We start from the raw sequence: 26,040 nt of genomic DNA, 5'->3' as shown, positions 1-26,040 counted from the left end.
TATAATTCAGGAAATAAATGATATCCTCTGAAATGCATCCTGTCCTTAACATCCTTTTTGCGATGCCAAGTTAATACTGCAAAATGTGAGACAAGGATACAGGCACCACCTGCAAAGCTTAGATTGAATTCAGACTATGCTGGTGTTGCTTGAAATTCGAAGATATTGCTCAGAGCTATTTTTAATAAGATCTATGCCTTTAACAAAAATAAAGCCTTCACCTGTGCAGATCATTAATAGCACTGGAACAGAAGACCATAAGGGAGGGGGGGTTGTTGTTTTTCTCATATGCTGCACTGACTCAGTAAACCAACTGAAAGTGAACACACAAGGGAAAGAAATCTTCCTCTGTAGACAAAAGAGATCGTGTCCATATCTTACACTAGGTGATGAGGTTTAAACAAGCGTTGCCTTTCACTGGGAGCAAAAAATCCTCCTGGAAAGATTGCTATGTACAAATCTGACTTTATTCAGTACTTTCACAGATCTGGAAAGACAGTTCAGAGAATTTTTGTTGAAAAATGTTTTTTACAATAATGTTGTTGCTCCGATTATGATGCCACCAGGTGAAATAACTGGAGACCTCCTCCGCTCATGAATTATGGCACTATCACTGAAGGTTACTATAGAACATGCTTCACAGGTAAATGCTTGGATCTCTTGGCTTTTTAGGCTTTTGATTTTCAGTGTCATCAGCAACAGCCTTCCCCTCTATCCTCGTATCTTTGTCTTGGTTTGTAAGGTACGGTTTAAGCAAAGAGAACAAGACAATGCTCTAAAGCAGCATTACTGACTATAATTCACAGTAGTTATGCTGATGGATACTGTAGTGTCTGGGGTGAGAAATGAAGGGCCGATTTGAGGAGCTGATCCCAGAATCCACTCACACACAGTGCAGTAGAAATGGATTGCTGGAATAGTAAGGGACGTAGGGAGACTTGTGGATTGCTCCCCAAAGCTGGTGGCAACAGCCTTGTTTTTGATGAGAAAAAAGTGGAAATAAAGGGGAGACAGCTCAAAGCCAATAGGAAGGGTCTGTGAGGACATTCTGAGAGGTGAAATTGCAAGGAGTAACTGGTTTTGAAGTGGAGACAAGCACATACATTGGAGGAGAGATGGTTGTCAGGGCCATGGTTATGCATTTTGCTATCACTGGCAGCAGATGACATGCTCCTGTATGTCCCGGAGGCTCTTGTTCATAAAGCTGGCACACTGCCTAAGAAGCCCAGACCACAGCCTGCTTTTACATAGTTTAAGGGCTTATCTAAGCCTTTCTCATAGTACAAGAGTATCCTGTCATTGGCATGGAATAATAATACAGAAAATATGTCTGTGTGATCTTCGCCTGCAGAGACGTGTATCTGGAAAAAACATCAGACTTCAGTTTCCATCACAGGATAGCATTTGTTCACTTCTCTCTAAAACATAGCCAGCCCTTCTTCCATTGAAAAGAGATTTAGGCCAAGCAACCTACTGATGTAGTAACAGAAAAAGGGTTTTGTTCCTTTTCAGAGCTTCCTTAGGGAGTGCAGAACCTAAATCTTAATAGCTCTGCCTTTCCCAGCCTGTCTTTCAGCAAGATACAACACTGGAAGAGGAGAGCAAACTTAAGCAGATCCTGAAGGACAAACACAGCTGTTCCTCAGATACGGAGTGTCCAGTTTCTTTTCTGAGAACTGTCCCTCCATTATGTTGTCTAAGGAATGGAGCTGGATGAAACACACGCCTGAGAAAAATCCAGACACATCCCCTCAATGTTCTTAAAGATCATAGAATCATTGAATAGTTTGCATTGGAAGAGACCTTTAAACTCATTTAGTCCAACCCCCTGCAATGAGCAGGGGCATCTTCAACTAGATCAGGTCGCCCAGAACCACATCCAGCCAGAACTTGTATGTTTCCAGGGATGGCTCATCCACCACCTCTCTGGGAAAGATGTCCTAACCATGACACACACACCTCTAAACACTATTTGAATTAAAATAATTGTTTAAAATCTTTTGTTTTCAATGCAACAGTTTGAAAATACTTTGATTTAAACATTTTGGTAAAAGATCCATGTTTTCCATTTGTTTTCCAAAATGTTTCTATAGCCCTGCTTTATTCCAAAGCTTTCATGTATCAGTTTTTGCTTTGGCATGTAGGAACCATTCTACGATTCTATGAACACCACATCAGTTTCTTTACCAGCCAAATCAGAGTTTTAAAGGGACAACATTGGGACTATATTTGGGACAGGGATTTGTTTAATTCATCAAATGATCTCTGAAAAAGGTGACTGTTTACATCAGATACTTCAATTTGGATTCAATCTACAAAAGAAAGCAAAGAAAACAGATGGCATGAGATTTTGGGGTTAGGCATCAGAAGCTGTCCTGCTCCTGCTGTTCTGTGTTTGGTTGGGGTTTGGGTTATTTTAGTAACAAATAAGTACTGTCAGTTTAGTCCTTTGTAAATATTTAGCAAGAATAGTCCTTGCTCCGAAGTATCCTTGGAAGTCAAGAGAAGGGCTACAATAACAGAAATGTATGTATGAGTGTGAGAAACTGATCTCATAACAAGTAAAACTGATTTGCTCTGGCCAGTAGTAAAACGAGGTCTCTATAATGGACATTATGATGTATTTCCGCAGCTTTCATGTGATTTTGCTATCTGACTGCTCTGTGTCTGTGCATCTCCCAGGGATGCTGATGGCCATTACATAAAACTGTTCAATGTCCATCTCAGAGAAGCTTTTATCAGAACTTTCCTTTAGTGACTGTAACATTTGTTGATGCAAGATATGGAGGAGCTACCTGAATAAACCAGTCTTGGGCACGATGTCCTGGGTGATTGCTTCATGGAGAGCAATAAAACAGAATAATTTCTGGCAGTTCAGGGTAAGGATCAGTGTGCTTCCATGTCAAGATTTACGGTTGCATAAGGTTATTGTGGTCCAGAATGTAGAAAACTGAAAAGAAGAATTAGAAATTTGATAGTGAGACTATCAAGAGTTACTAGGAGAAACAGTTGGGATGATGAGGATGTAGCACCTCACATTTTAGGGACTATGCTGGTTGCTGAAAAACTTTGCTTTTAGGTCAGATTGACCCTTGTCTTTACTGTGTGGGGGAACTTGTGTTATACCTGGGGATGCTTGAGCTGAGGCAGCATCCTGAGGCTGGGTCCTGGTTGGGTTTTTTCACCTCTTGGTAGAAGCTTTCTGCAGGGTCTCTCAGCAGTACCATGTAGAGAGCCAAGCAGAACTTCCATGTCCCTGGTGTCTGAGGTCACCCAGTTGTGTCTACAGTGTGGTGTTTTCTCTTGTGCTGGGCAAATTTGGACTGTTGGTGCTTTTCTTTGAATGGCAAAACCTTCTTGAGGTGATGGCTGGTCTTGACCAGATGTCTGCTGATGGGACTAGAGAGCTCTTTAACTATGGGAGCCTCCTGCAATAGCAGCTGGACTCATATCCCCAGAAGTTATTTCAGGGCTTCACAAGAGTGCATCAGTGTATCCCAAGGGGATGTTTTATTTGTGCTCACATTTGAGGCACTCTACAAATGCTGAAGTTGGTGGATAAATCCATGTCTGTTCTAAGCCTCAATGAAAACTGTTCTTGGGAGGCAAGTGCCTCTGCAGGTCCTTTTTTGGTCGCTTTGCCCCATCTACTGGTGAGAAGCTGTCTTCTTTTCTGGCTGAATTTTACGAGTGTATTCTAAAAAGAGCGCTTATCTGCTACCTTCTCTGTCAAATCATGCCACAAATAACTTCTTGTCATCGCTTTTTTGCACTGTTTTCTTCTTTTGAGTTAATTTTTTCCTAAAATCTGAAATGCTAATATTGAGCCATGACTCATAATACCTTAATCGCAAAAGCTGTGCTTTGTGATACTGAATGATGAAATTCCAACTGGCCATTTTCTATCTTGTATCAGTTGCTCAGCTTCAATTCTTTACATAGGGTTGGGAGGAGAGTAGGGGGATGTGGCTTGTGTTTTCAGTACAAGCACACCAGAACTGTCCCTATGCTGAGAACTGAAAACAAATGAAGTCATCATGTTAGAAAGACAGAAGAGAGAGCCAGGGTGTCCTGGTTTTGAGCAGCAGCAGTCATTTTTCTCCTTCTTAGGAGCTAGTACAGTGCTGTGTTTTGATCTTTTGGCCTTGGAGCAGTGGTGATAACGCCGATGTTTTCAGTTGCTGCTCGAATGTTTGGTCTGGCCAAGGACTTTCTGAGCCTCATGCTCTGCCAGGGAGGAGGGGAGGCTGGGAGGGAGCAGAGACAGGACACCTGACCCAAACTAGCCAAAGAGGTATTCCATACCACAGCACGTCATGCCCAGGATGTAACTTAGAAGGACCCGGAAGGGGTAGAGGGACTGCAAGGTTGGAGGAGGTATCGGTCAGTGCTCGGCTGGGGGGAGTGGGGCGAGTTATTGGTCGGCTGGTGTTAAGGTGTTGTATTCTTTCCTCTTGTTATTTCCTTTAGCATTATTATCATTGGTGGTAGCAGTAGTGGTTTGTGTTATACCTTAGTTACTAAGCTGTTCTTATCTCAACCCGTGGGAGTTGTATTCTTTTCGATTCTCCTCTCCGTCCCTCCAGGAGCAGGGGGAGGGCAAGAAGGGGGGGAGTGAGTGGACGAGGTTTGTGGTTGGGTTTAAACCACGACAGTTCTTTTTGGCGCCCAACGTGGGGCACGAAGGGTTGAGATAACGACGGAGATGACCAGATTAATAGTCACTCATCACAATGCTGATTTATTGGCTCTCAAAGCTGTTCCTCTGGGTCTCACAGGTTCAGAACTCTGTACATTACATAGAGCCGGTATTTGCTGTGGTAATGTTTTTCAAGTGTGGGGCGTGGGCTAAGATTTTTATCTCATTGTATTTTTTTATAATGACTTGCAATACAATAGAATCATTGATCATGAAACTGATCGGTCTTATGCTCCCAGTGTGGTCACCACCTTTATACTTTGGGAGGTATATAATACAGGTGCTTAGCAATTTCACATCTTTTTCCTCCTTCTCGGGTGGTCAACCTGCGAAGGAAACACTCTTTTACCCTCTTAGTCCCCCTCTTAGACCAGCTACAGCATCATTTGAGAGTTTTGAAGTTCTTGAATGGCCTTTTAATATTGTTGAGACCTGTTTCCTGATTGTGATGGGGATTTCCATGTTGGCCCGCATACGGAGTGTGTTTTGCCCACAACCATCTCGTCTGATTTCAAGAGTTAAGCAGAGTCAGGTTTGGGCCTTGTCTGGGGTTAAACGACGATATAGGAGGACCAAGAGATTTTCCCCGGGGCTGGACAGCCATGAGTGGCAGGGTGTGTGGGACAGTATGAGCCAGTATCTAGTCCACTGGACCCCTCCAGTGCTTTGGAAGCGTCGGAGATGGAAGGCAGCTCTATGGAGTCCCCAGCAACAAGCTGCAGAAACTGCTGAAGGGGACAGTGAATTATTCGAGCCTGGTGGGCCCATGGCACTTCAGGCCATCAGGGCAGAGATGCGACACAGAGATGGACTCATGATCGAGGGGTGGACTTAGCAATGGACACTATTGCCCAGGTTATTCATGAGTGTGTACACTGCACACAGCCACTCCTGCTCTGAGAGACTGTAACAAGAGATGGAGCCTGACATCATGGACCGAATGGACTCAGCAGCTTTATAGGTCCATGCACTAAGAAATGATGTTTTTCTCTGTGTATATGTAGATGTATATATATATGTAAGAGTGATGGCATATTGAAGATGTGGGACCTGAGCATGACGTGAATGGTATGGAATAAGGGGTGGATAATGTCCTGGTTTTGAGCAGCAGCAGTCATTTTTCTCCTTCTTAGGAGCTAGTACAGTGCTGTGTTTTGATCTTTTGGCCTTGGAGCAGTGGTGATAACGCCGATGTTTTCAGTTGCTGCTCGAATGTTTGGTCTGGCCAAGGACTTTCTGAGCCTCATGCTCTGCCAGGGAGGAGGGGAGGCTGGGAGGGAGCAGAGACAGGACACCTGACCCAAACTAGCCAAAGAGGTATTCCATACCGCAGCACGTCATGCCCAGGATGTAACTTAGAAGGACCCGGAAGGGGTAGAGGGACTGCAAGGTTGGAGGAGGTATCGGTCAGTGCTCGGCTGGGGGGAGTGGGGCGAGTTATTGGTCGGCTGGTGTTAAGGTGTTGTATTCTTTCCTCTTGTTATTTCCTTTAGCATTATTATCATTGGTGGTAGCAGTAGTGGTTTGTGTTATACCTTAGTTACTGGGCTGTTCTTATCTCAACCCGTGGGAGTTGTATTCTTTTCGATTCTCCTCTCCGTCCCTCCAGGAGCAGGGGGAGGGCAAGAAGGGGGGGAGTGAGTGGACGAGGTTTGTGGTTGGGTTTAAACCACGACACAGGGTAAAACTCCAACTCAGTCATATATATCCACTTACCACATCCATTCTCATATTGTTTGCTTAGGTCCTGATCCAAAAACCACATGAACACATGCTCCATTCTGAGCACAGGAGAATTCGTATCTTGTCTACAGTGGAAACTGGAAGTAACAAACACCTCTGCATCTCAGGCAACCTGTTAAGATTTGTTTAGTATGGAAACAAATTTTTCATCTGGGAAGCCAAATTTAACAATTTGCTCAATACACAAAAATAAACTCCTCTGAAAATCAAATGGCTATTGAGAGAATGGTTTCCCTGAGAAAAACAGCTGTTGCAGGGAAATGAATAATAAATACCTTCAAGATATTTCCAACTTGAATGTGCACATTGAAGTACGAGTTTGTGAGGGCATTTTACTATCAACAAAGTTAATGTAGAGCACTAAAATGGTGGTGCATTTGCTTTGAAGCACTTGATTCAGTGCACTGTTTCTCCAGACTCATGGATTCATATTGCTCCCTGCCCCAGTACAAACCTGTTCCATCCATTAGTTACTTCAGAGATCTTTAGCAGAGGCAAATTGCTGACTTTGAAACTACATTAATCAAGATTAAATTAGGTTGGATGTTACAGGAGATCCCACTGGACAAGCTTTGTGTTCTACATTACCATTGATGGCCTTGAACTCCTCCATCTCTTGTACTGGAGTTAAGGATGGAGCTCACAACAGTGGTACTTAGTGGCTTAAGACAGAGATACTTGTTCTGCTCATGAGCATGATTCCCTTGGAGAGCTCAATTTGGTATCTTACACTCTTATTTGTTAGAAGTCAATGAAATAAAGCTCAGTGCTTTTGCCCACTTTGAACAGGGCTCTGGCTGCACAGAAAAGGACCTGAGGCTTTCAGCCACTATCACAGAGATAAAATGGTTTTGCTTCATCTCTTACAGGGACCTCCAGGGCCCCCAGGCATTGCTGGACCTCCTGGACCACCTGGAGCACCAGTAAGAAAACAAGTGTGGATTTTGATTTAAACAGAATAAAGAACAGGTAGAACTTTAGGTCATGGTTTCCAATGGGAACTGAGTCAGGACCTCTGGTAATGTGTCTTTTATATTTTTCTCACTAAGAAGCTGCAGCTGGTCCTAGAGGACAGCTTCTCTGTGCCAAGCATTGGAACCATGTTGGTGTTCCCTGGTCAGTGTCTACAGGACCCCCCACAACAGAGATCTGGCTACTGTGGAAGGGAAAATTGCATTTAAATTGAAATCTAGGTTGCTGTAAAGGACAGAAATCAGGATTTTTATTTTTTTTTTCCTCCCAATTCCTTTTCCAGGGGCTTCCAGGAGAGATTGGGGTTTCCGGTAAAACTGGACCACCAGGACCACCTGTAAGTGTTAAGGAACCGCTTCCCTTGCCCCCATTGCTCTCCTTGGCTTCAGATACTCCAGTTCTCAAGTCTTTATTTCATTTCCTGCAGCTTGTCTGCAGGCAAGGTTTTAATGTGGGCTTGAACACTGTCACCTTTAATGCAGGCATTGGCCTCTGCTGCCTTTTGTGAATAAGGATATTACCAGATGCAGGTCCGTTACTCCTACACACTGAAGACCATTGTGTTTACTTTATAAGATACCTTTCAAAAGTCATTTTTCATTTGGCAAGATGTTGCTTTTCTGAACCTGGAGTTCTCTGAATAAGGCCAAAGAACTCACAGAATCTCTGATTTGGCATAGAAATGTCTGTTGGCTGTTAAGTCAACAAAAGTGAATTATTCAATAGTTGGTATTAAGAAGTGCCGTAGCAGCCTCTGTGGTGTTTGGGATTGACTGACACTTGGAAAGGGGACATAAGTTTTTCTCACCATTTTAAATGCATTGCAGGAAGTAATTGTAATTCTTGCTGAACGATTCTGTCGCTGTGTTGTATAATTCAATTGAAGGAGTTCATGTATTGTATAAGAAATTACCACTATTTAAAAGGAGAAATATACTTTAAAAATTGTTATAGCTACGGATAAGAGACTTATAGAGAATTATAAGTAAAATTGTAATTGTAAAAGTTATTTAAGACTCCATAGTGTGCAAAAAAGCTCTATAGTGTTGTTTTTCTGTAACAACACTGACATCCAGTGGTCATTCATCAAAACTGGGATACTGGCAAACAGGCCAAGTAGATATTGAGCATTGTGAGAACTTGTGTTTTGAGGCAGAGGGGAAAAGTCAAAGCAAACTGCATGAGATGGTTCTTAAACTTAGGTGCATGGCAAGAGGGATGGATTGAATATGCTTATGCTGATCTTGTTGTTACTGATGTAAAGAGCAGGCACTTACAGCTTATGGTTTTCTCTTATTTAGGGGTTGCCTGGCAAAGATGGATTCAGTGGGCTTCCTGGGCTTCCAGGTCAAAAGGCAAGTGACACCATCTACACTGGTATTAAGCTACTTACTTGGACAGATTATTTGAGTGAGCTAGTAAATGGGAAAGGGGGGAAATCTGAAGAGCCAAGCACCCCCTCATTAATCCCATCCCTGAGTCACTGGTGAAGCTCCTGGTGTGAATGTGTGCTGAGTCATCATGAAGACAGAGATGGTTGTAAATACAGCAAGGATGAGAGATCCTCTTCCAGTCTTCAGCAGCTACATCCTATTTGGCAAATACAGGCTGAACGTTTCAAAGAGATGCTTCTACTGTCATTCAGGAAAGCCAGTGACACTGGCAAGGCAAGGAACGTGTCCAAGGTACAAAGAAGAGCAGAGAGGTGTGTCAGGCTCCAAAAATGTTCCTTTATTCCCTCTGTGAAGGGCTGGAAAGAGGAATTGTCATTCATCTATGGCTTCTGTAGTTCTGTATGGCAGAAAGACAGTTCTTCATTATTTCCTACTACTTATCCTTTATTCAAAAGCTTATGCAAATGACAGATTGGGAATGACTGCTGTCTCTGCAGTGGGAGAAGGGAGATAAGAGATTCTGAGGTAGGAGATACTCTGGTTGTCTTACCATCACTACATAATAAGTGTCCAAGAAATATGACATATTTTGACTAAGAAGGCCAAGCTAGGATTTGGGGATGATGATGCTATATTGGAATAAGGACAGCAGCTCTTAACCATCTACTACCTTGGACTGTATTGGCAGCGGTCTTCATGCCCCTGGTACTTGAGCACTATGACCCCCGTTTGTTTCAGTAACACACTACATTTATACACTCTTCTCTCAATTGAGTGCACTGAATGCTTGAGCCAGAGTCCCCAGCTCTCATTTATTGATGAATGAAGGTGAGGAATTAATAAATTTCTGAGGCTAAATAAACTTTGGATTTAATTCCAGCCCCGTGTTGTGCACTCATCAGCTATGCAGTGCATTTCAGCCTCTGCTCTCCATCCTGACATCACCAGCACTGAAAGATCTATTTCATTTATCTAAAAGGCCCAGTGGCCATGGTTGCAATCTCACAGTTAGTTATTTTTCTTCACAGAAATAATGTAGACTTTCTAACGACATGTAGTTTGAAGAAACTGAATATGGGTTTTGTTTTTGAGGTCATTCACTATGGGCATCTCTAGTGTAACTGTGGTTGACTTTGTGCTATTCCAGAAATATTCTGGTAGGGTGATTGGTGCTTGAGATGTGTTTACAAACACTAGAATGGAAAATTTCAGGAACCGTATTCTCACATGGCTTCATTTACATCCTCAGGCTAATACTGAAGATCTGAGTCAAAATATTCCTTGCTGTTGCCTGCAAACATGCTGTGCTACCAAAGGAGTTTGTATATTAACTTCTTGTGTTCCCTGCAGGGAGAACAAGGGGAAAAGGGTGAGGAAGGCTTTCCTGGAAAACCTGGCCCTAAGGTGAGGAATTGTATTTCAAATTGGCTGTAGCCATTGAGTCAATCAAGGTATGATTTCGGAAGGTCTTATACTGAAGTAAGGACAGTAAGATTCGTCTAAAATTGAAGGCTTAAGTGGATGAGCATAGCTCATTGCCTTTCAGAATTCATGGTATTCTAAAATACCAACCCCCATTTGGTGCTCCTCTGTCAAATCTACATGTATAGGGAGATCTGACCTGGCCTTTGTGTTGGCTTCGTGCAGTCTAGGTTCTCAAGCCATTCAGAATGCAATTTCAGTGCCTTATGGAAAGTAGGTAGAGCAAAATAGGCCAGGACAATAGAGGGCACATTTACTAATGAGAAAGTGTTCTTGCAAAAGAGTCCCTGCAATGTTAATGTTTTGATTTTGTTTTTCTAGGGTGAGCCAGGGAGCCATGGCCGACCTGGAGAGCAGGTGAGCAGGAAAAATGATCTTAGCAGCAGGATATCAAGTGACCACATGCAGTGACAAAGACGTTGGCCAATAACAAGATCTGTGCATGTCATTTGCATTTGATGGCTCAGGCCCACTGCCACAAAGGGTCAGACCCTCAGCCAAAGCACTACCACTTGGTCTGCATCATCTCCCCACACAGGGCAGTTCTGACTTCTAATACCACCTTCCAAAACACTTGTTTCTCTCTCCAGTGTAGTTCTCTCCACACATTTCGTAACTATTCTCTTTACTGTCACCTCAGTCATAAATTAAAGTATTGAATAATGCAGCCCCTTAGAGGACTTCACTTACTATATCCTCTGACTTCGACAGGAACCAACTAATAACAGGTGTGTGAGTGTAGTTTCTTCTATCAGTTGTAAGTCACCCTCCAGAGACCCTTCTTCTATGCTGCATTTTGTAGTTTGCTAATGAGAACGTCATGTTAGCCTGTGTCAGACATGTTACTGAAGTAAAGATACATCACACAAATGCTTCTTTCTTCTCTGCTTCATTCTTGTATCGAGGGAGAGAACTGGATGGGTTTGATATGATTGTTTTTTAACAAATTCACATTGGCTGTTTCGCATTATATTTCTGTCCTTGAGCTCATACAAGCTCATTGAAGTTTGGCTTCAGTATCTTTCCAGAGGCCAAAGTTACACCAGGATCCTGCAGTGGCTCTCATAAAACGCCATTTTCTCCACCACGAAATGTCACTCTCGTTAGCCTTCTCCAAACATCACCCTGATGTTCCCCCATCTTCTTGTTCCTCATCTGGTTTCTTCTGCAGACTCACTGTACCTATATCACAATAGTGTTTTGAATCTTCACATACTTCAGAGCTAATCTCTTTAGAACGGGAATGATCTTTTCTTAGTTCAGTGTTTGTACAGCACTTAGCGCATTTGGATCATGTCCATGTCTGACATTCTTCGTGGTATTGCAGTACAACTGCAGATAGCAGAATAGTTATAAATAGGAAACCACATGGTTATTTTTACATGACAAATTGGGCCAACTGGGAGCTGAGTTTGAGAATACTTGATATATTTAGAACAAACCACATGATACAGAGATCATAATTACTTCAATAGCAAGTATTATAAAGCGGAAAGTCAAAGGTAAAGCTCAAACAGGAAGAAAACCAAATGTGCAATAATGCATCCAGAAAACTCTAGATCTCTTTGTCAGGCAACATCTGTACCATTCAGATTAATACAGTGCAGGTTTTGCATTTCCAGGCCAGATAATTAAAAATGAAAATAAAAGATCTAATATTTTTGCTGGTTTTATTTGCTTGTTTGTTCCTGCTACCAGAGCAGCATGAAGAAAACATGTCCTAAGTTTCATGGAATTGGGTAACAGTGTAACAGCAAAAAAAGTGAAGTCCTAGCTGATGTTTCAAGTAATGATTTTCCATGAATAAGAAATTATTTGATAATCAAACTAATCCTTTTTTCTCTCAGCAAACTGTATCTATACTCAATCCCATTAAAAAGGTGGGGCAGGTTCTGGCCTTACAGCATAGATTGTGTGTATCAAGGTGCAACTGGGTATGAAGAATAAAACACCTGCAGTCATTATGAGTTGTGAAGATTTCACAGTTTAATATTAGACAAAGAGATAGATAGACAGCTAAAGGTTTCATCCTCTGCAGCCTAGAGGCATTGTGGCTAGATTAGCCTATCCTGAGGACTAGACTTGATGCATTTTAGCTGACACAAGTGAGAAAAGAGCTTGGTCCACCATCCTCCCTTTTCATTCTTAGTTATATTTTTTAACAGAAGCCATGATTGATGCCTCTTCCTGGATTTCACACACTTGTGTCTTTCTTTCAGGGTGAAGCAGGTTTTCCTGGTCCTCAGGGTTTACCTGGACTGAGAGGAGAAAAAGGAGACCAGGTAAGTGAAGCTGAGACACAGACTGATTATTTCTTTTGGCCATTAAGCATAAGAAGGACTTAACTCCAGTGTTCCTAGATGATGTTCTCTCTTGTAATTGCTGTGGTGAGCAGTTGATTGGTGTCCAGCAAAGCCAACAAGTACCCCTTCAAAAAAGGTACTTTACTGCCTAATGACTGTTCCTAAATGCAGCAAAGGTGCTAATGAAGAGTGTCTATCCTAAACGCAGAAGTTTATGACCATGCTGCTTGTGAGGCAGTAGAAGGTTCGTTAGGCCTCACCGTCAGATATATCTGCTTGTTTTAAAAACATTAAAATAAGATTGATAACAACAAAATCACAAATCCCACTTGTCACTGAGCTCTGGAGAAGGCTTCAGATGGCTGGATCATTTTCTGATAGCCTAACTTCCACTTATGTCCTAGTGTTTACTGCATCCCCTTGGCTAGCTCCAGATTTCCAGAGGCATCTACATGCTAGGAAATAGTTGAATCAGGGGCCTGACAGTAAATTTAGCCATATAAATGAGGTCTGATCAAGTACTCCTATACTTACTTACGTAGAAGTATACAAATACTACATAATTGGATGTGATCCAGAAGGATCTAAAATCAACTGGGGTCTTACAGATCAGTTTACCGTATTGTAAACCATAAGCTATATAATATATTCTTTGTATATGTAAAATGGTAGTAATGTAGGTCAGATTTCTCCTATTTGAATGCAAGATAAATACATTTTGTATATGCACTTTGAGAATCATAGAATCATAGAATAGTTAGAGTTGGAAAGGACCTTAAGATCATCTAGTTCCAACCCCCCCGCCATGGGCAGGGACGCCTCACACTAAACCATGTCACCCAAGGCTCTGTCCAACCTGGCCTTGAACACTGCCAGGGATGGAGCATTCACAACTTGGGCACCCCATTCCAGTGCCTCACCATCCTTACAGTAAAGAACTTCTTCGTTATATCCAATCTAAGCTTCCCCTGTTTAAGTTTGAACCCATTCCCCCTTGTCCTATCACTACAGTCCCCAGCATACTTATAGCCCCTCTTCAGATACTGGAACACTGCTCTGAGGTCTCAACGCAGCTTCTCTTCTCCAGGTTGAACAGCCCCAACTTTCTCAGCCTATCTTCATATGGGAGGTGCTCCAGTCCCCTGATCATCCTTGTGGCCCTCCTCTGGACTTGGTCCAACAGTTCCATGTCCTTTTTATGTTGAGGACACCAGAATTGTGCACAATACTCCAAGTGAGGTCTCACAAGAGAAGAATAGAGGGGCAGGATCGCCTCAGTAGAGGGGCAGGATCATCTCACTATCACAGGCCTCACTATGCCATTGGTACCAGCCAGTCAATGAAACATTTTGTCTTCATGTCTTTGTGTTTGCAGAGCATTTGAGATTTATATGATGAGAGAATCCTGTGGTCTTCGCACACTCAGAATCACAGAATCATAGAATGCTTTGTGTTGGAAGGGACCTTAAAGCTCACCCAGTTCCAACCCCCTGCCACAGGCAGGGACACTGTCCACTAGAGGAAGGTGCTCCAAGCCCCCTCCAACCTGTCCTTGGACACTGTCCACTAGAGGAAGGTGCTCCAAGCCCCCTCCAACCTGTCCTTGAACACTGCCATGGATGGGGCAGCCACAGCTTCTCTGGGCAACATATTGCACTTGCAGAGGAACTCGTTATGTCAGGGAGCTAACCAAGCTCACAGATAGCTAAAAACTGATTGTAGAAAGGGCTGTGTTATACATGAAAGTCACTACTGGACATAGACCAATGCTGAGTGTAACGCTTCTGTAGTACTTCCTTAGAAAACATCTGCTTGTGTTTCTCCTATTACTAGCTGTATTAAAAAAAAATCCACCCAAATCTTAGAAGAGGCTCTACCTTTAAAGCCAAATTTATTTTCAAGTTGTGAAATCTGATGTTTCCAGTAGAGCAGAGGCTCAGTAATTTCACATACATATGCACATGCACATACCTAAGTACTCTGAGGGTCCCAAGTCACAGGCTTCTGCTCTATGGAGCCAGAAAGACTGAGAATGTTTGGGGGGAATGTTTTTCCTCAGCTTTGCAAACTGTATCTTACCATCTGCCTCACTTATGGATAACAGAATAAACCCAAATATGACAGCATCCAAAGCACTGCAGCACTCACATCATCCTTGTTAAGCATCTCCCATTCAGATGGACAGGTTACCTGAGCAAAATAGAGAAGTAGGCACCAGTGAGTGATGATTCAGAAATCTTCTATATATACAAAGCTGGTAGTATGAATGCCCACTTTAGGTCTCAATAACTGTTCTGGTGCCTTTCTTGTCCTACTAGAAAAAATTAGGCTTTTATAACTGCATCAGGCAGTAGAATCTTCTACATGAAAGTTATTTTGGGATTGGTGAGTTCCTTTCCGTTAACTTCACTGTTATTCACTGGCTTTCGAAAATAATGTGGATTTTATGTAACCATCTCCAAAATATTGCATTTTTAATTGTTTGCACTTCATCATGAAGGACAGGTAAGATCAACTGAAAGTGTAAAATATGCTAGACGGATGGATGCAATCTCATCAGAACATAAGTATCTCTTGCTTTCCTTTCCCTTTTTTTAGGGAGAAAAAGGAAAAGATGGCTTCCCAGGATTGAAAGGTGAAAGAGGAGAAAAGGTAAGTCGTGAAATGAGCATGATCCTCCCTAGACAAGAGAGGAAGAGACAAGCGGGCAGAGACAAGTGATAGAGGAGGATATCTGAGGAAGAGTAAGAACACTCAGAGTCTTTTAGCTGAGCTTTACAGAGAGCAGCAAAAAAAAAAAAAAAGCTGTGTGTGGGATGGAGTCAACAATTTGTCAAATAATGCAATAAAGAGTAAGGAGCTGATGAAATTTAAGGAAAACTTTGGTAATTCAAGGGAAATTTTCGTTGTTTTAGAATTGGATGATAGAAATGAGCTTGCAATTAAATTCTAAAGTTTTCTATGCAAAGTAAAGAACTTCTTCCTTATATCTAACCTGACTCCCCCCTGTTACATTCAAACGCATTACCTTTTATACTGTTCTGTCCATCAGAGAAGTGCTATGTGATTTGCATTGTCACTGAACTGGCAGGTTGTGACTGGGTTAAATCTCATGTGATGATGTTGCATCTTCTACCTGATAATGTTGAGTTTTATTTGGGAGTCTTTTTATATCCTTATATATTTCTCCTCTCTCTAGGGTGACACAGGTTCCCCTGGGCCCCCAGGCTTACCTGGAACAGTAAGTAAGAGCGTGTTCTGTGCTGTAACAACATTCAATGCATCATCACACTTCCTCTACACAAATTCCTCATAAAGTGTTTAAGTTTCTTCTTTACAGAAACTTTCGGAGCCCTTTACTCTCAGATTATCTCCCTTTGCTTCAGAGAAGTGATGTTGAGGTGTATCTGGACTTCGTATTTTGAGGGAAGGTTGTGCCCTCCTCTGCCTCTTTGCAAACAGCATTTTTGTGTGCTTTTGCCTTATGGTAGCACTTACACTGAATATGTGATTTGTTTAGCAGCTGCGGGAGTTATCCAAAGAAGGTCGTGGCTGAGAACATGGAATACATTCATATTCATTTTTCAGGGTGAGCTAGATTTTCCCACTGGGATCTCAGCAAAAGGCTGTCTCACTCTCACAGATACCAGTGAACAACAGCTTGTCTTCTTGGGGAACAATTCACCTTTTTCCAGGAAAAGCAAAGGGTTTTACTTCTCACTGACATGAACTTCTGGGGTGGAGCACTCAGCTTCAGTGATGCTGCAGCTTCCCAGAGCCTCCATTGCATACAGTGCCATGCTGTGCTGTAGTCCCAGAAAGACCCTTTCATCCCAGAGGTCATTCTGGATTCAGCACTGGATCCAACACACAAACCAGTCATGCTTGATTCAACATGCCCTTCTGCTGATAAAAAATTAAAGACCAAGAAACCATGAATTCATTATTTAAAAAAAAGCCTGCAAAATTACTTTTGGGATCATGAAGTTCACTGGTGATTAAACCAGCATCTGCAGAGTGTAAATGCATAAACCTCTTTATTTATTTATTATTTATACATAATATAAAATTTATATTAAAATTTATAATAGTAAATATTCAAAACTCTTTTGCTGGTCTTCCCTCCAACAAAAGCTGAGCAAGCAGCTTGGAGTGAGCACTAGGAACAGACCTGTCATTGTAACAGGAGGGCTGATTCCAGTCACTGATCCTCCAAACATGGTAGATATCCCCGTGTCACCTTTGCTCACCACAGCTGGATACACCTGCCACATTGACAGGTTATGGAGAGAATCTGAATCAAGGTATGCTGGTGAAAATCAAGTGCCTAAAGGCTTTCACGCAGCAACGGAACAAGTGTTATAATTTATTGCCTGCCATTATAGAATCATTAAATAGGTTGGGTTGGAAGGGATCTTCAGAGGACATACAGTTCCAACCCCCCTGCAATAGGCAGTGACATTTACAACTAGATCAAGTTGCTCAGAACCACATCCAGCCTGACCTTGACTGCCTTCAGAGATGGGGCATTCACCACCTCTCTGTGCAACCTGTGCCAGTGTTTTACCACCCTCATTTGTAGGGAATTTCTTCCTCACATCCAGCCTGAATCTCCCTTCTTTTAGTTTAAAACCACCACCCCTTATCCTTTCACAACAGGCCCTGCTAAAAAGCCTCTCCCCAGTTTCATTAGATTTTCTTATTTTTAAGAACTGAAAGGCTGCACTAAGGTCTCCCAGAGTCTTCCCCAGGCTGTACAACCGCATCTCTCTCAGCCTTTCCTCACAGGGATGGGGCATCACTCCTATCATAATTTTTGTGGCAGAGTAGTTGGGCATCTTTAGTCTGTGCCAAAGGGTACTTCATACCTTAGTGTAAGATGACTATGTAATCCTGAAGACAACCTTGTTGAGATATATATGTCTTGTATATGGTTCAAAGCAGAGGGAGAACACATCAAGGTCAGCCATGGCATCAGAAAATCTAGTAATACTGAAGATGGCTGCAAGTGGAAAAGTGAGCTGGAGATTGCCTGGAGTAAACTTGCTAACAAGGTTAAATATTGTTTTTTCAAAACAGTGGGGCATACAAGATGTATTTGTTAATGTTCATATTTCAAATACTCCAGGAAATGTCAGACATTTGTGGGCTTTTTTCCAAGCAGCCAGATGTTACAATGAGTTGCTCATTTATAAACCTGATGGATATATGGAGTGTGTAATCTGTAGTGACAAGGCGAAATGCATGTAAGTTATTACATTGCAAGGAAAATAGGCAATGCTTCTTCTAACACTGATTTCTGTTCCAGACAGCCTTCTTCACCCCACACCCCAGGATTCCTGTAAGTAACAGTTCTAATAAACATGACTTTTGCCTTATTGCCTCTTGTATGTGATATACCCACAGCTCCTTAGTATTTTCCATGTTACTTATATACTTTCAGTAAAAGAACTTGGTTTGAGTCTGGTTCTGGGCAACTTCACCATTGTAACCCATCATGATAAGTCCACAGCTGCCCTGGTAACAGCAACAGCCTATGGTTACATTTGACACAGCTATATGCTGTCCCTGTCTCTTAAGTTTGAAACAAAGTCTCACTTCCCACTTGCAGCACATTGTGGGAAATATCTGTCATTACATAGGATCAGACTGTTGGTATGTGAATAAGCTTGTTTAGGATCAGGAGGCATGTATAAATGACATGTATAAATGGCAGAAGTAGGCTTCAAGAGTGCCATTAGAAATGAAAGTGCATATGCCAGGTACTTCAGAGGCTGAGGAAGGAAATAGGGATGTGAGGTAGTACTGGAAATAGAGTTAAGATTTTGTTGATTTGTAGTTTGATAATATATTTACTAAGGAAAGCCGCAGGACGATGATGTCTTATGTGGTCTTTTAATGATGCAGTCACAGGAGGAGTTCTCTCTTCTGCTTTGAGTACATTAGTCTTGTAAATGAGCTGCAAGACAGTAAAGAATAAAAGGTTTGAAGTGTGTTAGCAGGTCAGGTTACTGGGATTCCTCTATGTGTAAGATGAATGTGATGATACTATAGCACAAGTTTTATACATAGTGTTGCAAGCTTTGGGAGCTGTAAATCAAAGGTATGGATAGTTACCTTTGATTTACAGCTCTACAAATTAAGGTGTCAGAAGGTGGTGATAAACCTTAGGAAAGTGTCATGAGTTATATTATGGAGGCTGCAGGACCAGAAGGGTGCTGAAGGCTGTCAGGCACTTGCCAAACACAATACTTGCTATTGCTTTCTATCGACTATGTGGTGTATAGTACCAGAAAACACAGCCTGGATAGAAGGCAGTAGCTCTGTCTTCCACTTCAGCTGGACACAGCTGAACCCCCACTGTATTTCCTCTCCTTTAAGTGGTGCAGCAATAACTAACATGTTAATTGAGATGGCAGGAAAGCAGGTTTGCTCTCCTGGGCAGGTCAAGGAAGCTGCAGGCACTGATCTGGACCAGGTTGGTAGCATCTGTTAGCTGTCACTGCATGACTCCTATTCATTGAGCCATAGGAAATGAGTGGGTGGCGGTAGATTAAGTCCAGCTGCCAAGGATAAAGGTCTCCACAATGTGCAGCACTAGTGGACAGTGATAACAGTTAGTACATTTTTGTGGGCTGGGCAAATTCGAAAGGAGATTTGCTGTGAGGTTGTGTTAAGAAATGTCGCTCTACCCATGCTTGTGGCTGTGCTAGGACATTAGACTGGAATTTTGCTGGTTTTTCGTTACAATGAAAGTCAGCTATCAAGGAAAAAGTGGGAAAAAGGACAAAATTAAGGAAGCTTCCTACCTTTAGCTGTTGAGTTACTTCCATTTGTAGTCTTATTTTCCTTAGTAATATGTGCCCTTATGTCCACTCAGTAACACCATCCCTGCCTGCAAATGTATTGCCCTATGTCTGTCATTTGTTGCTTTGCACTCTCAAAAGGCTTTCAGAGCTTGAAATGTCAACCTCCAGGCACAACTGTACTTGCTTCTTACACAGGACTCATTGCTTCAACTTCTTTTGGTGATCCCATTACCTGTCTGAAGGCCACTAGATGGCATCAGGGACTGCCTGATTGAAAGCTGGTCTAACGGGGTGAAACTTGCAGCATAAAATTCCTCCTCGTAGATTATAATATTCATCATGCATAATAAATTCAGACATAAGTAATATTTATGCAGTTACATTTGTTTTGTCTGTCAGAGATTAATTTGCAATTGGACTTTGAATTCCCAGGTGTTGCAGAGATGATTGGCAAATAGCTGACGTGGATAAAATTCAAGTTGATTTGTCTTGGGTTCTGCATTTTGAATGATCACTATTCCTTGTTTGTATGTGTAGATTAAATCACTGATGTTCTTACTCTCCCTTGATTGCATAATTGAAGCACTTTGTATGAAAAATAATGAATAAGTAATGATTGCTGGTGCCTGAATACATAAGTTCATATAAATGTACAAATGTGAGCGTTCATGTAATGCCGAGCTCATTCCAGCTGGTTCCACAGGTGTGTTCCTTTTCAATTTATAAAAAGCAGAAATATAGAATTATTGATTATTTTTTTCTAGAGCTCAGAGCAAAGCTGATGAATTGTCTGGAAGCATTTTTGATTTACTGTAAGGAGGAAGAACAGGCATAAATTAATCCTATTAGTCAGAGATGGTTGTCCATGAAATAACGTATTGACATTGAAGGAGGGAGCAGAAGTGGCATGGATGTATGGAGATGTTGACAGAACTAGAGATCATAAAAACCTACGTAGTGCACCTCTCTGGAAGTGCTTAAAATGAGGCCCTGAACACCCCTCTCTTACAGGTGGAATAGGGAACTGTCTGTATGAGGATCATTTCTCCAGTTGCAGGATAACATTAGGTCTGTGGTCCTCCACAGAGGTGGTGCAGTGGCACTGGTGCTTTTGCTATTGGACATCTTATCTGGCCTTTTAATAGATTGGGGCTGAACTGAATAATTTTTGGAATAGTAAATTTAACTACTGTTCTTCATGAGGGAAAAGTGTTCTCTTTTCAAATTACATAACAACCCAAAAAAGTCTAGGCAATCATCTCCACACCTTGGTGTGTGATACCAGTTTTGATTCATTGACCTCAAAGTCCTCTGAAGAGCCTCCTCTAAGTCAGAAATGGATAACTGATCAAAAGAGCCCTCTTACCAAACATAACTAGTGTGACTTCTAGCCATGGAAATAGCCTTTTATTTCTCTTTTATTGTTTTATATCAGGGTGAACCTGGACCAAAAGGGGAGAAAGGAGATCGAGGAACAAGCGGAGAACCTGTAAGCACAGCCAAGTGTTTCCTCGGTTGGCTTTGAACTTTAGCAAGGAGAAGATATGAAAGTTCCCTGTTTTGGAGGGAGAGGGTGGGACATGCTTCTTCCATAGCTGGGATGCTTCGCTCATCAGGCCACAGTCGTGCTTGGCTTCATACTCACTGTAGAGAAAGCTACATGAGTACATGAATGTAAGCACCTCATTTATAGCTCTGGACCTTAGCAGCTTAGAAAGGACAAGTCTGGGGCTTGATAGGCAGAGCCTGGGTGTCAGTAAGGATGTACAGGATTTATTAAGGGGTTTTAGATGTGGCCCAGCATTTGGCTACTTCATTTGTATTCTGTATTCTCTTGTTCTGAATTGAGTCCCCAGGAGAAACAATCCTGTGCAATCACAGCCTTTGTGACAACCACCATTCCTTCTCCCAGTGGGAGGAAGGAGAGACATCTCCTTCTGCTCAGGAGAGGAAAGGAGCACTTTCCTTCAGTTCCTTCACCTTCCTCCCTCTGTTTTTTCAGGGATTACCTGGGATCCCAGGTGAAAAAGGTGTCCCAGGACCTGCAGGAGCAGAGGTAAGAGGGCCCAGCCTTGAAGAAAATCTTTGACATGATCAGAGAGGGGTGCCTTCAAGGTCTATATCACTGTAAATAGTTCTTCCCCCATACACCAACAGAACATTTCTCCTTCCTCATTTTATGCTGGACATCAGGACAACCTGAGGAAAATCAAAGACACATGACATCTCTGCAGCAGAATCAGTATTGTCTGAGAGACTCCTTCCAACTTTGGTACTCTTCAAGAGTGTATCTTTGTATTGATTCCACCAAACCGCAGGTCTCGGATAAAGTTACTGCAGTGCGTTACCAAAATATTGCTGAGCATCCAGATTCAACACCAGCCCTTTTGAGCTTGAATGCACTTGAATGCATTATGGCTCATGTGAAATGGCTTTATAGTCTCAGTCATCTTCTGAGAACCTTTTGCCTTGCACATATTGCCAGTTATCACTGTGTCCTGGGTTCAGCAGTAGCACAGAATCCCAAGGTTTGGAAGGGACCTCAAAAAATCATCTAGTCCAACCCCCCTGCAAGAGCAGGGTAACCTACAGTACATCACACAGGAACTTGTCCAGGCGGGCCTTGAATATCTCCAGTGTAGGAGACTCCATAACCCCCCTGGGCAACCTGTTCCAGTGCTCTATCACTCTTACAGTAAAGAAGTTCTTCCTGATGTTAACGTGGAACTTCCTATGCTCCAGTTTACACCCATTGCCCCTTGTCCTATCACTGGATATCACTGAAAAAAGCCTAGCTCCATCATCCTGACACCTACCCTTCACATATTTGTAAACATTGATGAGGTCACCCCTCAGTCTCCTCTTCTCCAAGCTAACGAGACCAAGCTCCCTCAGCCTCTCCTCATAAGGGAGATGTTCCACTCCCTTAATCATCTTTGTGGCTCTGCGCTGGACTCCTTCAAGCAATTCCCTGTCCTTCTTGAACAGAGGGGCCCAGAACTGGACGCAATATTCCAGATGCGGCCTCACCAAGGCTGAGTAGAGGGGGAGGAGAACCTCTCTTGACCTACTAACCACTCCCTTTCTAATGCACCCTAAGATGCCATTTGCCTTCTTGGCCACAAGAGCACATTGCTGGCTCATGGTCATCCTCCTATCCACCAGGACCCCCAGGTCCCTTTCCCCTTCGCTACTTTCCAGCAGGTCAACCCCCAACCTGTACTGGTACATGGGGTTGTTCTTCCCCAGATGCAAGACTCTACACTTGCCCTTGTTAAATTTCATCAAGTTTCTCCCCGCCCAACTCTCCAGCCTGTCCAGGTCTCGCTGAATGGCAGCACAGTCCTCTGGTGTGTCAGCCACTCCTCCCAGTTTTGTGTCATCAGCAAACTTGCTGAGGGTGCACTCAGTTCCCTCATCCAGGTCATTGATGAAAATATTAAACAGCACCGGTCCCAGCACCGACCCCTGAGGAACTCCACTAGTCACAGACCTCCAGCTAGATTAGTTATTTTTCTCCTTCTTAGCAGCTGATGCAGCACTGTGTTTTTGATTTTTGGCCTTGGAACAGTGTTGGTAACACTGATGATTTTAGTTGCTGCTCAAATGTTTGGTCTGACCAAGGACTTTCTGAGTCTCATGCTCTGCCGTGGAGGAGGGAAAGCTGGGAGGAAGCAGAGATAGGACACCTGACCCAAACTAGCCAAAGAGGTATTCCATAGCACAACACGTCATGCCCAGGATGTAACGGAGAGTTACCCTGGAAGGGGAGTTCACTGCAGGGTTGGACAAGGTATCTGTCGGTGCTTGGTTTGGTGGGGTGGGGTGAGTTGTCCGTCGGCTGGTGGTGAGGTGTTGTATTCTCTTCCCTTGTTATTTCCCTTATCTTTATTATTATTGGTGGTAGCAGTAGTGATTTGTGTTATACCTTAGTTACTAAACTGTTCTTATCTCAACCCATGGGAGTTTCATTCTTTTCGATTCTCCTCTCCATCCCTCTGGGAGTAGAGGAAGAGAAAGAAGGGGGGGAAATGAGTGGACGAGCTGTGTGGCTGGGTTTAAACCACAACACACTGAAGTGCATTTTCATGTCATCATGGGTACGTGTTCACTCTGCCACCACATGTGCATATATGACAGCCCAAGCCATATAATTAACCATTACTTTGGCATCAACAGCTTAACCATGTTAGCAGAAGTCTTAGCATTATGGAAAAAATAGTAATACTATGCGAGTTTTAACTAACATCTGCTATTCATCTGTCCCGCCAAAATCCTCAAGAAAGAGCTACGTGGTACGTAGGACTAGAACAAACCCTCTGCACTAGGATCTATTTTGACCATTTCCAAATAACTGTTGTTTATATTTGAGAACTGCAGGCAAAATTGTCTTTGTGAAGGGAGACCATCAGAGTTGAGCTGGAAATGAAATCGCTCGTAGGCCTGAGGATAGGAAAGAGTCTCACCCAGATGAATGCCTGCAACTGTCAGCATCCCGTGCTGTGAAACAGCCTCCTAGCTGATCAGTCATTAGCAATTCTTCTTATGTCTCAGGGGTTTATTTTTATATTTCATTTTCTCTCTGCACACAGGACTGGGAGCCATTTCCTCAGCTGTTAAACTCTGTGAATTGATTAATGAAAACCATTGCCTACTGCACGTTGTTTTCATCTGGCAGGCAGTTCTGTCCCATCTCTAATCAGCTCCTATCTCTCTTGTTTCCACATAGGGCACAAAGGGGCAGAAAGGAGCCCGAGGAGAAGCCGGAGCCCCTGGAGAGACTGTAAGTAACTGCGTCTTTCCCTGACAAAACACACCTGAAGGTACATTGAAGTCAATACATTGCGGATCTGCAGTCCCTGGTTACTTGGGCACGTGTCACATCCTAAGCTGCAGCTGGAAGAGTCGCTGCTTGTGGGCAGACAGGCGCAGCTGCACCAAACAGATCGATGCCCCAGTCAGCCAAGCTCTAAACTGTGAATCTTCTGTTGGCCAAGTCTTTCCCTCTCTTACAAGATGCTCAGGGTGAGGTGCCTGCAGAACACTGGGGTACCAGACAAGCCCAGGCAGCCAGCTGGTGCAGGGAGCTCTCTTCTCAGCAGCAGCCTGAGTTAGGTTTTGACCATGGCTGGTTTTAGGCTTCTGAGTCAATTCTGCTTTCTTTAATACAGGCCCATCACCAGAGGAATCATCACATACTGCTTTTTGAGGCGTGTGTTGTAGGGAGTGCTTCTATTGTCTGACTGTGTGCTAAAGAACAGCAAAGTCCTGTTTTACTGTTGTAAGAGTGCCTAAGCCCTTTGCAGCTGCATAAAAGGCAACGTACTTTCTTTGCAAGCAGAGAAAGAGACTGAACTATTTGAAATAATGACAGAGAGAGAGGATGATTCTGGGAGAACAGGAATAGGAAACACGAAGCACCCTAGAACACAGAAATCTCTTCTACCTTTTTGCTGATGGCTTTCTTTCTTGGGCTTTGTAAGACATTGTCTTTAGTGGTGCTCTGACCCTAAGCTCTGCATTGCCTGCCTCCAGCTCCCTTTCACTCTTGGCTGAAGGATTTCCTAGTCCCCCTTCCACCAAAATTGACCATTTATTTGTGTAAACTGATGGCTCAGAGGATGCTGATATGGAAATGCAGGTATATATCCTTTCACAGACTGCTTCTGCTCCAAATGTTTCTATTGGCTCATAAGAATGTGACTGTAAATAACAAAGAAATAAGGAAACCTTTAATTGTCTTTTAGTGACCCAAAACCAAAGATAGACGTTCACTATGTGAAAAGCTGTGCTGTGGAAGATTTTCATCATCTCCCAACTGTTTGCATTATCCTGCAATATACCACTGCCTAGCCCTTCCAGTAGAAGTATTTCTCTGTACTCCAGCTCAGATAGATTGTTTCAGTCTGCTGGTGCAAATGGTTTTAGATTGTCTGGTTTAGCCCTAAATGGATTAGGTATCCTAGCAGAAACTCTTTTCCTTGCAAAGCTGCGATGACAGGTGAACCCTGGTCACTGCAGGGTGACAAACAGCTGCAGAGGTAACAACTTCAACTTATATGGTCAAGTATAGAGGAAAATGTTTAAATATAACCTGGTAACCCCAAACATGCATCTCTGTGGGGACATAAATCCCCAAATATAAGTCCTTTTGTGTCTCCCTTGCATTCTTGGAGACATACATGAGCTTTCTCTGTCACTTGCAGACAGAAAAGCCCTGTGATTCTGAAATATATATGGTTTGTGCTGTTCATCTATTTAGTGTAAATGAGTGTTTTCAGGTATTGTTCCCTAGAGTAAGAAAAGGTAGAATTGTCAACAAAGCATATTTTGTTGACCTAGATTTATGTTTTAATGCTAAATCAACATACTTTCCTCCATTCTTCTGATATTTCAGGACCAGATTTTTCTTCCTTTCGGCTAGATTTAGGATTTATTTTGATGGAAGGTAATTTTAAGCTCCCAAAGAGAGTCCTCATCCATTTTGCATTGTTTTATGCTTCTTTGCAGCACAAGGTATTTCATAAAAATGCTGTGTTTTGCTTTGTGCTTGTGCACCACCTTGTCTGACATAAACTCCAGTCTCATGTGGAACATCTTGTTCTTATGTCCCTACTCATGGCAGGGTGTTGGAACTG

General features: G+C 42.7%; 1 protein-coding gene across 1 annotated transcript in view; it reads left to right on the top strand.

Moving 5' to 3' along the window:
- Positions 1–26,040, top strand: part of COL22A1 (collagen type XXII alpha 1 chain) — a 145,348-nt gene that overhangs the window by 68,686 nt on the left and 50,622 nt on the right. The window contains exons 17-28 of the mRNA XM_065669158.1: positions 7,312–7,365; positions 7,698–7,751; positions 8,716–8,769; positions 10,159–10,212; positions 10,612–10,647; positions 12,510–12,572; positions 15,192–15,245; positions 15,793–15,834; positions 17,902–17,934; positions 20,838–20,891; positions 21,405–21,458; positions 24,132–24,185. Coding sequence (XP_065525230.1) covers positions 7,312–7,365; positions 7,698–7,751; positions 8,716–8,769; positions 10,159–10,212; positions 10,612–10,647; positions 12,510–12,572; positions 15,192–15,245; positions 15,793–15,834; positions 17,902–17,934; positions 20,838–20,891; positions 21,405–21,458; positions 24,132–24,185 — 606 coding nt within the window. The remainder of the gene's footprint in view (positions 1–7,311; positions 7,366–7,697; positions 7,752–8,715; positions 8,770–10,158; positions 10,213–10,611; positions 10,648–12,509; positions 12,573–15,191; positions 15,246–15,792; positions 15,835–17,901; positions 17,935–20,837; positions 20,892–21,404; positions 21,459–24,131; positions 24,186–26,040) is intronic.

Source organism: Lathamus discolor, chromosome 2, assembly GCF_037157495.1.
Source record: "Lathamus discolor isolate bLatDis1 chromosome 2, bLatDis1.hap1, whole genome shotgun sequence".
NCBI lineage: Eukaryota > Metazoa > Chordata > Aves > Psittaciformes > Psittacidae > Lathamus > Lathamus discolor.
Note: the sequence above shows the minus strand (reverse complement) of the source record. Positions and strands in the feature narration are given on the sequence as shown.